The sequence below is a fragment of the Helobdella robusta genome (genome assembly GCF_000326865.2).
Source record: "Helobdella robusta unplaced genomic scaffold HELROscaffold_17, whole genome shotgun sequence".
Lineage (NCBI taxonomy): Eukaryota > Metazoa > Annelida > Clitellata > Rhynchobdellida > Glossiphoniidae > Helobdella > Helobdella robusta.
Window position 1 is genome coordinate 1,572,084 of NW_008703942.1, and position 17,087 is coordinate 1,589,170.

The 17,087-nt window shown below is 33.6% G+C and overlaps 2 protein-coding genes across 2 annotated transcripts in view; one reads left to right on the forward strand and one right to left on the reverse strand.

Moving 5' to 3' along the window:
* Window positions 1–894: 894 nt before the first annotated feature.
* Window positions 895–10,489, forward strand: HELRODRAFT_190994 (hypothetical protein; the record flags this gene model as incomplete). Its single annotated transcript, XM_009015972.1, has 15 exons — window positions 895–1,031; window positions 1,229–1,435; window positions 1,656–1,811; window positions 5,196–5,337; window positions 5,712–5,824; window positions 6,001–6,136; window positions 6,498–6,599; window positions 7,323–7,447; window positions 7,639–7,739; window positions 8,237–8,321; window positions 8,581–8,649; window positions 9,026–9,127; window positions 9,370–9,534; window positions 9,978–10,079; window positions 10,289–10,489. The coding sequence occupies exons 3-15, from the start codon at window positions 1,686–1,688 to the stop codon at window positions 10,487–10,489; spliced, it is 1,569 nt and encodes a 522-aa protein (XP_009014220.1). The 5' UTR covers window positions 895–1,031; window positions 1,229–1,435; window positions 1,656–1,685.
* Window positions 10,490–12,490: 2,001 nt separating this feature from the next.
* The window catches only part of HELRODRAFT_170154 (hypothetical protein), a gene marked incomplete at both ends in the record, with an annotated part of 6,341 nt that continues 1,744 nt past the window's right edge, over window positions 12,491–17,087 (reverse strand). The window contains 9 exons of the mRNA XM_009015973.1: window positions 12,491–12,783; window positions 12,882–13,478; window positions 13,576–14,020; window positions 14,171–14,498; window positions 14,829–14,979; window positions 15,186–15,342; window positions 15,745–16,515; window positions 16,603–16,725; window positions 16,788–17,054. Of these exons, the coding sequence (XP_009014221.1) occupies window positions 12,491–12,783; window positions 12,882–13,478; window positions 13,576–14,020; window positions 14,171–14,498; window positions 14,829–14,979; window positions 15,186–15,342; window positions 15,745–16,515; window positions 16,603–16,725; window positions 16,788–17,054 (3,132 nt within the window). The remainder of the gene's footprint in view (window positions 12,784–12,881; window positions 13,479–13,575; window positions 14,021–14,170; window positions 14,499–14,828; window positions 14,980–15,185; window positions 15,343–15,744; window positions 16,516–16,602; window positions 16,726–16,787; window positions 17,055–17,087) is intronic.

Here is a 17,087-nt window from a genome sequence, read left to right on the forward strand (position 1 = left end):
ACGAGGCGTACGATGAATGAAATGATTCAGCCGATGCATGTGCATCAATAAACAATCACCAACTGGAAATCAATCATATTCACAAACTCCTAGCCAACCAACGCACGGACTGCACGATGTTTGCGACTCGTTTAATCGAAACACACACACAAACAAAAATTGTTCAACACCCACCCAATAAACCTGGCGGTTTATTTTTAGCACATGCTTAGGAAATTCGCACGTGCCAACATGTGTGTCTCTACAGCTCGATACAAAACACACTTTAATACATGTATATTAATATTATTATTTTTATTATTGTTATTATTATTATAATTATTATTATTATATGTCTATTTTGATATTGATGTATAATATGATAGAACATGTAGAGAGCACATGGGTGCGAGATTGTATGTTACACGTTTCATACAGAACTGTAATTTCTTTACTATTCACTCACATTCACTTTTATACATGCATCGTTCATCATTGTATTTTCTGTATAACATTAGTTCGTTATAATATAAACATGTATAATACAAAAAGATTTTAAGTTGTATTAGACATGCATATTTGTATAACACATATTCATATATAGTAATATAAAATATGTATTTAAAAAATATTTATAATAAATTATACGTTATATATATATATACATATATATAATATATATTTATATATATTTATATAATGGGAAGTGAATGATGCATCGTTGGTACATGCAAATATTTGTTGTTGCTTTTATGCTGCTACAGTTGTGTTGTTGTTGCATGCTGATGTACATACACACACACACACACACACACACACACACGCATTCATTCACACACACACACATTCATTCATACACACACTCTCATACTTGAAACATGAGTTTTAACTTTTGAAAAAAAAAGTTTTGTTTTCATTTCGCATAAGTGTTTTAGAATCTACCTTCATATGGATGAAATTTGTTGTTCTTTAAAAAAAATTCAAAATTGGATAAAAATTTGAACTCTAACATTTCCGCATGTTCGCAACGTGTTCATCAATTACCTCTCTTGGTTTGTTGTTTATTTTTATTTCAACATTTTTTTAGATTCGCCTCACCTCATTTTAGCAAAAAACATCAACTGCAAATCCAACATGTTAACTTCATTCAAGGTCACCACCTTACACTAAAATTCATACATCACGTTATTCCTTCATGATAACCGACTGTGCTTATTGCATATCATCAACTTTAATAACATTCTCACAGGACCATACAGAAAATTTGGATAACTCAACTTTGTGGCAAACGAACGAGTAACTGATTCGCCACGTTATCGTATTTCCTTACCTGGTTGCTCGGTTGCATAATATTTTAAAATTTGGAGTAGAGAAGCGAGCGTGGAATACGAACTTTCACAGGGGACGCCATCAATCCACAGCCACTACTAATCGCTGCAGCTTACCTCCGTCACTAGTAGTTATTCAAATTTTTAAATTGAACAAGTTCAATATAACTAGGCGATTTAAATAAATATTTTCTAACAAAATAAGAGAAACTATTGATAAATTCTTAACATTTTTTTAACCAAATATTCAACGATAACAATAAGGAGTGGCAATAAACAACAGCGCAACAAACAGACAAACATCAAATAACAGCACAACATCAACCAAAACATCAACATCAACATAAGCAAACACGTGAACGGCAAAAACAACACGAGATGTCATCAGAAGAGACGGCCCACATGATAACAACATCCATCTTGGAGCAGTACCAGTACCCCTTCGAGAACGTTGTCTTCGAAGGTGGGGACAACAAGGTCCTCGCTTACTGCGGCGCTGTTAAGGTTGGATTATTTTACATTCAAATTTCTTTCAATTCTTCTCTTTGCAACGCTTATCAGAATCATGTTCGTATGAATGACGATGCATCTTCTAAACATTAATATCTCTTAACACATCCAACATCCAATCTAACTAATACAGTACATAATACACATCTCATTCAGTATCGTTCTGCTAGTTCAAAGGAATGATGAAATATAAAATGTTTGAACTGCATGATGTTGCATGTACGTATTTAATTTTAAAAGATGCAAATAAGATAATAGCAATATGTACTTTATTTCTAAAATTTGAAAATATTAATCCAACTTATTAATAAACAAGGCAATGTTACAAAGATGAAAAATCAACAAAACAAAACTCGAGCCATTTCATTTCAATCGTCTTGACTGCTCTAGCATAGACAACATGTAGAATCATGCAACAAAACAGCTAACTCCCACAACACAGTGCAGTTACAACAACACTTTGTTTCATAGTAACAACATTGTGCCTGTGCGCGCGTGTGTGTGTGTGTGTGTATTGATGAGAATCTATTTTAATACAGGCGGCATTAGCTTGCTTCAACAACATTCATTAACACACACAACGTAAAAAAAATCCCGCTATGATGAAGATATTTTTATTATCATGCTGAAAAATCAGCTCTCCAAGAAAATTATATTTGCAACAGCTCTAAAATGAATAATTATTTTCATGTCACACGTTAATATTACATTTACTTTTTTTTGAAAAGATGATATTGAATCAATAATTGGTCAGCAGTTAGCCAGAAGTTTCATGTATTAGGGGCTTGGATAGTATTTTTAAAAAGAAGATGAATATATGTATGATCTCTCTCTCTCTCTCTCTCTCTCTCTTACTTATTCCACCCTTCTAGTAAGACATCCACTGCAGTTTGTATGCCCGAGTCTGAGTCAATTTGAAATTGACACTACTTATTAAAACAACTGAAAATAAGCTTTTCCACGATGATTCTTAATTTTAATTTAATTAGTAACTCCTATGTAATATGTTGGTTTAGTTTTATTTTTGTAGCAATGGCTTTACATATAACGGCAACTTAGATGAAATGGTTGGGTTAATGTTAACATTTTTGAAGTTATTCTTAATTTGTATTTTAGAGAAAGATATATAACAACAATTCTAGAATATAAAACATTCATGGTGGGGATATGCGTGATGTAAAAGAATGAATTAATCACGATTCTCAATGTTGAATAGACAGAAACGTGTTTATATTAGAAAGAAGTAGCTGTCTGTTTGAAGCCGCTTCAAACGATCAAACAAACAAACAATACATGTAGCTAAGAGTAGGAATGAGTATTAATATAAACAGCAGGCAAACATTGCTGGGCACGTTCATGTCGATATTAATTGAACTGGTCCATCTGCTTCTAATTAACTAGTATTCACATTCCCACCCATATTTAACGTTGATGATGATGAGGATGATAATGACGATGATGTTGATGATGTTTATGATGCTGAGAATGATAATGACGATGACAGCTGTTTGAAATCATTGAATGCCTTCGACAGTTTCAACGACGTGTGCTATGGAGATGTCTGTTTTTTGAACTAGGAGTGCAAATTCAGATCAGCTGTCACTGAAAAATTTATGCATCTGTGATATCCTATAAATTTCTTTTGTTGATCACGTGAACATAACCACGTGACTTCGTAGTAAATAAATAAGGCGATGTTAAAACTTCTAAGACTTCTGAAATTTCTTTATTATTTTTTTTCAAATATAAGAATATTTATTTAATTTTGCAATAAAACTAACAGATGTAAAATTAATTAATTAATTCGACTGCATATTATATCTCAATCGATGACTAATGATTTTTTAATGGGCGTGCTGCAAATTTTGCAGCTAAACAACGGACAGCTTCATTTGCATTTTTGAATATAAATGTTTAAAAAACTAGCAAGAAACTGTTTCAATAGAACTGTGTGGTATTTCAATTTGAGATCATCAAATATCATTCACATGTGTTTTTAATCATCTGCGCCTCTATTCTCGTTATCAACTAGCAACCGAAATTTCATATCGATCCGAGATTTTATAATGATACAACTTTCAAAAAAAAACTCGTATCGAAATAGAAAGATACAATTTGAAACAATATCTAAAGTGATGTAGATAATTTTTAAATTTTTAATCAAATTAATTTTATCCACCAATTAGAAATTCCAAATGATGAAAAAACATAAGCAGCAGCTTAACATAAAAAGAAAATCAATAAATGAACATTTGGGAGGATGCTAAAAGCCTGTAACGTAGTTGTTGGTTCTATTAAGGCTAACATATTTCATATTTATTTCAAAACTATTTCAACCTTAAGAAAACATTTGCCGATATTTTTCAACATGAAATGATTTTTTTGTATTACCTATCACCAACAACAAATTTTTGTAATCATTCATGTTGCGTTATTTTATTTTCTGTAATAAAATGATAAAATATTAGGAAAGAAATGAGCAAAAGATAGAAAGAGGGAGAGAGAGAGAAGAAAAAGAGAGAGAGAAATAGAAGAGTGGAATAAGTATAAAAAGTAAAATAAATAAATAAACAAATAAATAATATTAAATAAATAAATAAATAGGCACATATTGTTGGATAATATTTATAAGCATCTGGCAAATATATGAATGAAATATTTGTTTAAATGTTTTAACACAAGTAGATGCCGTCTGTCTTTAACATCGATCCAGAATAATATGACGAAGGTCAGATGATTGTAGTTAGATCATGATGATCGTGACGTCAAAGATGACGATGATGATAGTGATGATGATGATCATTTGAAATCCAATCGTAATTAATTATTTATAATATAATATAAATATATAATTATAATTATCACCATATGAGGAAATTATCAGACAATTGTTTGATGGAACACGAAATAACAAAAACAGCGCGGAAAATCCGATGACGAAAATTTAAAGTGAACATTTCATTTTGATTTTTGTGAGATTTCTGTGACTGGCTGCAAGTAAAAAAACAGACAATTTAATCTTGAAGAAAAAGAAATAAATCGTCAAAACAATAAATTGCTAATTGTACCCGGTTTGAAAACTTGTATTCATCCTTATTTTATTCCGTAAGTGCTAAGATTTTCTTTAATTTAAATTTCATAAGTTTTTGTAACATTTTACAAGCAAAAATTTGGACCGCTTTGTTTTAAAATTCGCAACAAATAACTTGCGTGAAATACAGAAATAAACTTTATAGTTACTTCAATCGTAAAATCTAATCTCAACCATTTCAGAATTAATATTATAGAAATTGATTTCATACTTTTTGATAAAAATTGAAAAAATTAATTCTCAATGTTACCGACTAAACTATTGATGGAACCACACACACGCGCCAGGTCTTGGAGGAATCAGGTGTGTGGAAGCAGATAGAGAGATTGGCAGGCAGCGGCACAGGAGCTGTTGTCGCCGCCTTCCTGGCTGTCGGCTACAACTCTCAACAACTCAAAAAAATGTTTCAACAGGACTTGCAACAACTGAGTAGGTGGCAGTTTTTATTTATTTTTACGTTAATTCGTTAATACGTTTCCAAACATGAATACAATATTTTCAGTAAATTTTAGTGGTAGCAAAAACTGATCATAAAATAGTGACCTATCTTTATTTTTATTTATTTATTTTAGTCAATTTTTATCTGTTCTGGTCTCATTAAGGTGAGTCTTAAAGTGACTAAGCTCATCTCAGCTTTAAAATTCGTTTCATTTTTAGCACATATCAAAAAGCACAGACATTTGAACATACGTACTTAAGCACATACAATTATAATAGTGCTTTTCCATTTCAATACACACTCACGCACACGCGTATGCGCGCGCACACACACGCACACACACACACACGTGTTGCCTCCTCAGACAGCAAATGTTGTTCTTGTTGCATTCCCCTCTCGACCAACAACTCCGTCCTGAAGTTGCTCTCCAAGAAAATTAAGGAAAGTTCTGGCAACAAAGACCTCACGTTTGCGCAGGTCCGTATGATGTCAAGGAAACATTTGAATATTAAAAAACATTTAAAAATAATTACATCTTAGTTGTTGGGTAAAATTTTTATTGAAACTTCAAAAAATTGTAATAACTTTGACTTCGTTTGAAGCAAAAACCTGTTTGGTTTATTTTATAAAAATAAATTCAAATTCAAAACCAGCTGTACTCGCGATTCAAGAAGGAACTTTGCGTAGTGGTGGCCAACCTAACTCGTAGTGATCTCGAGTTACACCACGTTAAGACAACACCTGACCTGCCAGTCATTCAGTCTGTCCGCATGTCCCTTGCCAATCCAGGTGTGTACAATCACATGTTAAATCATGCAGCAGTATAGTATAGCAGTGGTGGTATTAACATTTATTATAATAACATGACTTAATGATATGCAGCGTATAAATATTATATCGCATCATCAATAATATATTAGCGCCTGAAGGAATTGGCATCACTTAGGGGCTAAACTATCAAACAAACAAATCCATATTTTGATTGTAACGCTGAGATATTTGTCGGAGTGACAAGCTGTGTACCAGCCAGCATAGTGGTATTTCATTTAGAATTCTCAAAAATGAAGCTTGATATCTAATTGAAAAAACTTGCATAGAAATTGCGAAAAGTATTATAAATTCATGCAAACTGAATGACTTAATGATGAAGTGACGAACGACATGGTGAAGGAGAGGAACAAAGCGCTGAAGGTGGATGACGTGATGACCGGGGGAGGTCTGCTGGCTAACTATCCATTGCACGTCTTCGATGGTCGGTTTCGTTTGTTCTGTCGTTCATTCATTCATCTATTCATTCATCTATGCATTCATTCATCTATTCATTCATCTATGCATTCATTCATCTATTCATCCATTTGTTCATTCATTCATCTATTTATTCATTCATTCATTCATTTGTTAGTTCACTAGTTAACATACTGGTTTCTTCGTTCACACGATTATTCATTTACTCATCCATTCGTTAGTTCGCTTGTTCATCTATTCACTCATTCATCCGTTTGTCTGTTTATTTATTTATCCATCCATTTATTTATTCATTCATTCATTCATACATTCACCGTTCCACTCAAACTTGAATACCACACACACACACGCACAAGGAACGCATGTTTGAATTGATGCAACATCACTTGAGCTCTAGACAACTTTGATTTTCTTTGCGTTCGAACCGGGTCTTTGCACAACTGTTCACTAGGACAGCAGTAACGTTGGGAATGTTACGCTGAACCTGAGTTAAGATTGCAATGAAGTTGTAAATGTTGTTTTTGGTGGTGATTATGACGATGATATCATTGTTTGTGTCAGTTACGATACAGTTATTCTGTTGGTTTTTTTGAGCAATGTTAAGCGTGTTCGTGCTAAACTGTAACAATGGCAATACCAAATATATGAATGAGACATTAACTACAGCAACTCTCACACAATGAGACATTAGAGAAACAACAACTCACACACATGTCTGCAAAAACAACAGGTTGGTGGCTGTCGCTGCAAGAAGATGATTCTTTCATGAAGCGCATGACGCAACTGGCTGACCAGCAACAAATCAATCGGGAGAGGTTTAACAACTTCAACAACAAAACAATCGGCTTCATAACGGTCAGTTACACATTTTTGATGATCAATCTGCTATGATTCTTTTCCAAACTAAACCAAATTATCCATCAATGCCTCAAAGACGATCGCACTAAGAAAAGTTAAACATTTATTGAAATATTTGAAATCATCAGCACGATTTTATTAGTAATATTGAAAATGAATACGATGACTTATAAACATCGAAACCCCAGATTGACGACAGAACCATCGAACAAATGCTGTCTGCAAAGTTAGTGAAGAACGTTAATGAAGTTGCCATGAACAAAAAACCTTACGACACCCAACTTTTTAAGTAATTCATCCAAAGTTTCTATCTTTCTGCTCATTTTTCAAGCAGGCCTTCTCAAATTAATTGACATGCTTACATGTTTAGCGCAATCCTTATGAAATGCTAATGATAATATTTTCAATCACGAATCTCTCTCGTACATTTACTTATACATGCAGAAACACACACATGCACACATTTAAAAGCACACACACACACATACACGCACACTTATACACAGGTGTATATACAATTATCACATATGTATTACACAGTTTCAACTTACTGCTGTTGTTCACATGTTCAAACAAATATGTAAACTACTTTGATCAACTTTTGACAAATTAAAATAAGTTTTGATAAAATGCAATATGCTACACAATGAAGTTTAAATGAACATGCTATGTTAATCTTCATTGTGATTCTTGTACTTGAATAATAATCCTAATAAAAATATGTATAACTTCAGTCTGATTTAAATTCTTCAAATTTTAAACTTGCCACTCAACAAATTCGCACAGAAATCTGCTTAAAATTTCAAACGAACGCTCCAAACTCAGCAAACAATACAAAGACTTCTTGAGTCAGGCAGATACTTTTACAGAGGTTAGGTATAAATTATTAAATAGCCATAATAACATCTCATCTCTTAAAATTATTGAAACCACCCAACCCACACTAACTCGTGTTTGCAACATGCAACAACATATTGAATTTGTATCGTAGTCTCACCTACCTACAACGTTCAGCAAGATATCCGTACATGCATAGCCAGGATGTTGTTTGTTGTTTCAACAGCAATACTTTTTTAATGCGGCATTTGATATCAATTACACTGAAAAATATATGTTGCTCATTTTTTCAGTTCATCAAAACAAAAATGAATTCTAAAGTAAGAGTCAGCAAACAAGAAGACGCCGTGCAGATTCTGAAAGTAAGAGTTGGGGGTGTGCTCTTGTGATTGTGCTGTTTGTGTGTGTGTGTTGTGTGTGTGTGTGTGGGTGTGTGTGGGTGTGTTGTGAGATGTGTATGGGGTGTTGCGTGTTTTTTTGTGTTCGTGTTGTGCTTGTTTTGATTATTTTGAAAGTAAAATATTGGTTAATTGTGTGTGCGTGCAAATAAACATTAACGAATAAGACATTTATGTTTGTGTGTAAACCAAAAATGTTCGATATTTAAAAAGGAAAAAGTTGTTACTTGTTAGCAACATTGTAAGTTATACGCTTAAATAGATACAAAAAAATCAAAACAAATTTCATTACATCGCATTGCGTTGAATTGCATTGGAATGCATTGAATTCATATCTAAGGAGGCCCGCCTGACAGATGATGACGTGAAGCTGTTGTTTGGAACGAAGAAGGAGGCACTGGACCAAATCGTCAACGTCTTCAACAACAACAACAACGAACAGGTGATATCTTTGATCCATGTTTTAACTTTATTGTTGTGTTTGTTGGGCTAGTGCATGTTGTGTTGGTTGGGGGAATTTTATAGTGACTAAATGATCTAACAATATTTCACTTTAGGATGTTTTAAAAACTGTACTGTTCTGTCAAGTAAATAATTTTTTAGTTTAGCACATGCTGTTGAATCTGGTTGAAGTGACATGAAAGTTTCAATTAGTTTTCATGAATAATTAATTTGATCATGCAGAAGATATCCCTGAAAGATCCGCTAAATTTGGAAAGACGTCGAAAGCACTTTGAGTTTGTGAATTATCACATGAGGGACAACCAGAATGCTCCTTCCAAAATCTACCAACGACAAGCAGTCGAGAATCTTCTCCGCGTTTATCAACTGAACAACATTTTTGAAAATGTAAGTTATTTTTACCTATCAAATTATCAATTCTCACTCAATCTTACATTGCATTTTCATTTTTAATGTTTCATACAAATATATTAGAAGGATATGTTCAATAATATGTGGCAGGTATCAAATCAACGAACGTAACGTTATACCGTGAAGAAAAACAACATCTCACCAGAACTTTTATTCTTCATTTATTTCTTTTCAACCTTCATTGCATTTTTATATTTTTATTCGTACATACTGAAGAATCGTTGTTCATTATTTGATTTACAACATGAAGGTTCCATCATAATAATTAAATGTCATTGATTCCTTCGTTGGGTCGTTAAATTGTTTTGGTTGAATTGTTTTGTATAATGAAATTTTTTTAAAATTTCATTATATAACAAAAAAACAAGTTTTTTTATAAAATTAATTTACGAAAAATTGAAACAAAACTTAATTGAAAGGAGAGGAATGTGGACAGAACGATCATGATAAACACGAAATTCATTAACAGTACGACAACGAGAAAGTCACTGAAGGATCAGGACAGGATGTTTCTCGATGAAGTCCGTTCTTATTTAATGGCCTCACCTCTAAATTTTATCATCAATTTTATTAATAAATTTATTACCAATATCGTCTTTTAAAACAGTTTGCATAAACAAGTTTAAATCGATTAAATCGGAACATAACATTGACGAAATGACTACAAACCAACAAACAAACGAACGAACAACGAACGAACGAACAAACAAACGAACAAACAAACATGCAGCAAGGTCAGAACGCGATGAAGTTCTTCTTGGAGGAGCAAACGCGAAGGAGGCCGCTGTTGAAGGACGTCTCCAATGGTGGATTTGCACCTGAGAAGGACTCCTACAGCCATGAGGACCTCAAGCAGTTCATTGACGACGACATTTCGGAAGTCATCGACGAGAAGGATTATATGGAGTCCTACCTGGAAAGAGTTCTTTAACTCACCTTAATCAGTTACTTCGTTATAGATAGTTACCATCAATTGATAAAGATTGTTTGTTTGAGAATTATTTTCTATCACAAAATTGTTCCACAACTAATCCATGCCTTTTAAATTAAAAAATTAGTCGTCAAATTAAATTATTAATGAACAATATTGATTAAAATCACTTTTGTTTAACTTCTTTTCGATATTTTTGGCAATTTTTTGTTTGTTGTGAGCATGACATGGATGGAGTACAAAGCACTGACTGCGTGAAGAACGACAGGCCCGCACTGAATTGTTTCTGTCGTCATTTCAGTTAAATTACTAAGTGCACGAGTACTTAAAATACTAAGAACTTTCACATTAATTAATTAATTAATTAATTGTAACCATTGCTAACCTGAAATCTACATCTCTATGATATCAATGGCTGTTAGATATTAATGCAATATAATCAAGTCGTGTCTTTCAGTATTTTTTTTAATTCATTTAAAATTACATTTCGTTTTTTTATAACCAATTAATTTTTATCATTTTACATGCAAGTCAGAAATTATTTTGTATTTTGCAAGACAGGCGTAGCAATTAAATGAAACGTTAACCACACCCTAAAATATATTTTCATCGTAAAATAGCACAACAGTGCTGTTGAAAATTTATCAACTGTCTAATAAATAGTTCATTCAATTGTATCAGAGCTTGAATGAAAAAGTTTAATTTACGTTAATCAACTGGTGACATAGTTCATTCATCTCTAGAATGTGTTGGTCGAAGGTACCAAACCTACGTACCCTATACGATTCAATTTTTGCTAGATATAAACGTTAATATTCATTATAATACACCAACATAGATATGTTTTTTGGTTTTTAGTCTGCACCATAATACAACAGGCAAGTGAACAAGACACACGCACACGTCCCTGAAGACCCCTAATCAAACGAAACAGTATTGAGCATTAATAACGAAAATTGACCAATATAAATTGTATTCGCGCTAAATATTATTTTGACGTGATTTACATGAATTCTTTATTTAAACTTTATTTTATTATTCGATAAAAATTGCTCTTAATTATTTAAAAACTAATTTAAATGAGATATTAATATTATAATTATTTATTAAAAATGCAAATTTGCGCAATATTATTTTTTCATTTCATGAGCCAGCATATTTAATTTTTTTCTCTAAATCTTGAAAAATGTTTTTGTGTCTTAAAAGCACCAAAAAGCAAAATAATTTTTTAATGAACGCTAAAATGGGAGATGACATTAGCTATAGGTGCCTGATTTTTTTAAATGTTTTAGATCATGTTTGACTACATTTAAATTAAATTAATTTATTTAAATTTAAACCAATTAAAATGGTTTTTTTAAATTACTTAATTTTAAATTAATTAAAGTGTTTTATTTGTTGTTTGTTAGTTTTATTTGCTTGTTGCATGATGTGCTTTCTTTCGTGAATATCCATGTTCATTATTCATTTATTCATCCATTCATTCAATCATTCATTTATCCATTCATTCATTCATTCATTCATTCATTCATTCGTTCGTTCGTTCATCAATTCGTTCATTCATTCATGCATTAATCTATTCATTCATTCACCATCCGCCATTCAATAATTGATTTGTTATCGTTAATTGAAAGTAGATAAGAGAAAATTTTCAGTTGTGGTAACTTTTGAATTTCAACTTTTTTGTCTTCTATTAAAAGACTTGATAATCAATTTTTTGTTGTACATGCAAAGATAACGTGATGAAATCATTCGGTAATGTAAAATTGTGCATTGGAAAATAAAATTCAAAATTCTCATCTCAATTACGAGTTTCGTCAGCGTTGATAAATCAGATTAACCCCGCAAAAGAGAATAATTAGAATGGCCAGATGAATATTTAAAAGGGAAAACATAGGAAAAATAAGTAAGACGATCAATTCAACAAACAATAAAAACAACGAGAACAACAAACCCTACACTGCACTCACATAATAAAAAATTGAAAACAGAGACAAAATTTTATTTCCTCCCGTTAAACTTTCCTCTGATGGAGCACTGGCCGCTGAAGTAACAAAATTTCATGATTATGAAACACAAGACAGCAGCAACCGCAACTACAACACATAATGTGATCAATATCAAAGCGTTTGTTTCGTCGTTTAAGACTATCACATAATTCGAATGTTCTCTCTGAACACTATCCTTCTTATCACAGATGTTGTTGTGGCTGTTGTTGTTGTTGTGGTTGTTGGTGGTGTTAAGATCGTTGTCGTTGTCTGTTCCCAGTGAAACATCGAAATTAGGCTCAAAATCTGCGTTGAAAACATTTTAAAAATTGTTATAAGAAAGAAAATGCATTAATTAACTGTTTTGTAGTTAACAATTATTTTTTGGAACCCAAAAATCTTACCATGAAAAATAAGGTGATAAAAAATCTGATGACTGCTGACGAAGTTCTCTTCTTCACTTGTCACATCTTGATCCCCATCTCCATTAATGACATCATCGATGACGTCATCATCACCATCAGTGACATCACGACTACTATTCAGTCCATCATTCATTTCACCTTGAGCGTGATAAACATCAAGACATGGATGAGAGTATTCATGGATGTGTGGGTGAGCCAGGAAACTGACGGCAATCCTTCTCGCTTTCACTGAAGTTTTCACTTCGAAAAAACTTCCAGACAAGTACAAAAATCTTTTGAAGATAACGTTTGATACCGACTTATTGGAGATATTTGTGACAGTAACCTCAAGGCACTTTGCAGGCTGGACTGATGGAAAAATGTTGAAAATTTTTATTTTCATCGTTTTAGGATTGGATAGTTGTAGACAGGAGATGGTGGTCTTATTTTTGTAGATGTTTGCCACGAATGTAATGTTTGTTGCTGTGTTGTTGATGTTGTGTGTTACATTGCAGTTGATGTTGTTTAAAAACTGTTGCTCTGTCGTTGTCGTTGCTGTTGCTGTTGACTGCCACAAAAGATTGAAAAATGTGCTTTCTGGATGAATATTTTTAAAAAGTTATTAATAAAATATTAAATCTGCAACAATTTTTGTAATATACATCGCATGAAATATCGTTGTTGTACTTTGTACCTTTGGCATCATAATCATAATCACCATCAACATTTTCATATTCATCCTCCTCTTCTTCACCATCTCTTTGTGGCACGTGAGAGCAGGTGATGGCGTGATGGTGAACTGAACCATCCCTGGCTATGGATACGTACCGCCAACAATAACCAACCACTTCATCATTTCTACTCATCTTCTCATCATCGTTGTCATCGTCATCGTTGCTGTTGTTCTTATTTGTATTGAGATTTTCTGTATCAACATTATTCAAATTTTCATATTCTATACTCTTGTGATCGTCTAGCAAATGGGCAGGCTGGCTGTCGAAGTGTTGGTGTGATCCATCGTTGAAATTATTCCCAGCCTCTTCAACGGCACCATCACCATCCTCCTCACCCTGAAACAAATCACATTCGAATTGAACCTGCACAGCAGCTCTGCTTACAACAACTTCTGCTACGTAAATCTGTTTTATTAATTAGTTGGTTAATTAATTAATTTAATCATTCAACTATTTTTAATGACAAATTTAGCAAATGAAGCATTTAATGTAAAATAATTTTTTCTGAAAAAATAAAAAAAAAATACGATTGCATATCCGCACGCATTTTTTCACCTCTTTTGTCATTTGCCATCCAGCAGCTGCAACTTTCCTGACGTCCTCAAGTGGAATGAGTTTCCTTGTGTTTTGTTTGTTGCCTTTGACCAGAGCACCCGCCATCTCAGGTTCACGACCAACACCCCTCCCAAATAGGACCCTTCTTGTCACCTTGTACAACCTCACCCGTCCCCTCAGGCAGCAGCAACCAGGTTTTTTGATGACGTGAACGACCACGTGATGTGAACAAACATTTTGAATGTATGATGGCGCGAGAAGTTTGACAGTTGAAGCTGATGGGAGGATGGAAAATATTTCGGTTGATGCCAGCTGTTCACCTGGGTAACTGTTTGTTTGATTGTTTGTCTGTCTGTCTATATGTCTGTTGGTTTACTTGTCTGCCTGCATGTCTGCCTGCATGTCTACCTGTCTGTCTGTCTGTTTGTTTGTCTGTCTCTCTGTCTGTCTCTCTGTCTTTCTGTTTCTCTGTCTGTCTGTCTGCCTGTCTGTCTGCTGTCTGTTTTTAGTTGGTTTGTTGGTACCTTTCTTGTTTTTGTCAGTGTTTCTATTAATGATGATAGTATTTAATTTATTTCAATTTAATTTTAATTGATAAATAAAATAATGGCAAAGACGAGATAGGTCAGAAACAAACATCCTGATAATAAGAACTAACTTGTGCGCGTCCATGCTCTGGTACATTGCCACACTGTAATATCCTGGCCTATCAAACACGCCGCACCCCATCACGTGTTTGGTCACGTGAGAGTTCATGTGACGTGTCACAGTTTCATTGTAAACAAGAGTGTGTGGAATGTTTTGGTCGTCTGTGGGTTAGATTGCTTGTTGTCAGTTTCAACGCTGTTGTGAGAATCGCCATTTTACGCATCATTTATGACAAAGTCTTATAACAGAAGAATACAGTAAGAAATATGATGAATAATAAATGTAAAGTGTTAAAAATGCACTCTTAGCACAGTTTAATGTAGCTTAAAACATTAACAAACATCACCCTCGTTATGAAGGAATGAACCATGGAATAGAACAAGCAGCATGACAGTTTCGTTGAAATGCTGAGAAGTGCATGTGATCAGCTGGAAAGATGGTTCAACAACATGCAGGGCAACATCATCTTCAAGGAATGTGTACTCCAGGCTCTCAACACTTATACTGACCACTGGCCACATCAACTGTCCAATCCGGGTTTTTAAATCAAAAGACGTTAATTTTTAAAAACACTCAATTCATGTTTGTGAATATGACAACATCACTTCAATCGTCTGTAATAACACACGGTGTAATGAATTTAAGCTGCTAAAATAATTCTCTTGAATGATTATTCGTTGTGAATTATTTCAGAAAAATTGTAAAATGCCTTTTAAATGGATGTATTAAAGAAACAAATGAACAAACAAATAATGAGCAAACAAACAAACAAATAAGTGAACCGACAAACAAACAAATAAGTGAACCGACAAACAAGCAAGTAGGCAACTGAAAAGAATGACGCGAGAAGAATGAACAAACAAACAAACAACAAAAAATATGTCATTATTATTAATATAAATATAAAGATCAAACAAACGACTGACCATCACACTGGCCCCATCATCCTGAAAACTTACAGTGAAAGTGACCAGACGTTCAGTGATGACCACATCCCCATCAGACTTCTCAACGAACACATCATAACTGCCTGCTTCCTTGAATAATGAGCAATCGAATGTTAACCAATAATCCGGTCCGTTGGTGTCACTACTGTTGTTGTTGTTGTTGTTGTTGTTGTTCAATGTGTTAATAAGTTCGTTGTTGTAGTCGTGTAAAATAAAACTAGAGGTGTTGTTGTGATTGTTTTCATTGTTGTTATTGCCGGTGATGTTGTTACTACGGCCAGATTGAGAATGAGTAGAATGTACGTTGTTTGTTCTACTGAAAGTGTTGCTATAAATATCGTTGATGTTGCTGTTGTCGTTGTCGTGGTTGTTGTTGTTGTTATAATTATTATTATTGTTGTTGTTGTTGTTGTGGCTGTTGATGATTTGATCTGACGTAACATTGGTTTCTTCACTGTTGTTGTTGTTGATGATGTTGTTGTTGATGTTGTTGTGGCTGTTGTTGTTGTTGTTTTTGTGGCTGTTGTTGTTGTTGTTGTTGCTGCTGCTGTGGTGGTGGTTGTTGTTTTTGTTGTGATCGCCGTCTTTGTTTTGATTAAATTTTGTTACTTGCTTGATCAAACCAGGAAAAATACCATCGCAAAAATTTTGTTGATGTTTTTGTGGATCTTGTTTTTGTTCGTGTTGTTGATGTTGCTGATATTGTTGATGTTGATGTTGTTGTTGTTGTAGATGTTGATGTTGTTGTTGCTGTTGTTGTTGTTGTTGACGTTGTTGTAGATGTTGATGTTGTTGTTGTTGACGTTGTTGTAGATGTTGATTAAATAAATGGCTAACGTTGATGCATTTTTGCTTTGCATAGACTTTAAAAGTCGTGTTGATCTTACGTTCGCTAAACAACTTGCCAGCCACTTCAATGACGAAGTCTGATGAAAACATCGTGAACGTGTGTTCACGTTCCTGTTCGTGTTTATGTTTGTGCTCGTGTTTGTGTTCTTCTTGTTGTAGCTGCCGTTGTTTACTTTGTTGGTGGTTTTGATACTGTTGTTTAGTTTGTTGGTGGCCATGATGGAGACGTAATTTGGATTGGAGGTTGTTGACGTTTGGACGATGTTGTTTTGCTGGTTTGTTTTGCTGTTGCTTGATGTGCTGTCGTTGATCATTAGGTTGTTGTTGTTGTTGATGTTGTCGATATTGTTGTTTATATCGGTGTAGATGTTGTTTGTACTGCAGATGTTGATGGTGGTGGTCACGCCGCTGTAGCCAATAATGTTGCCACAGGAAATAATCTGACGATGATGAAGATGACGATGATGATATTG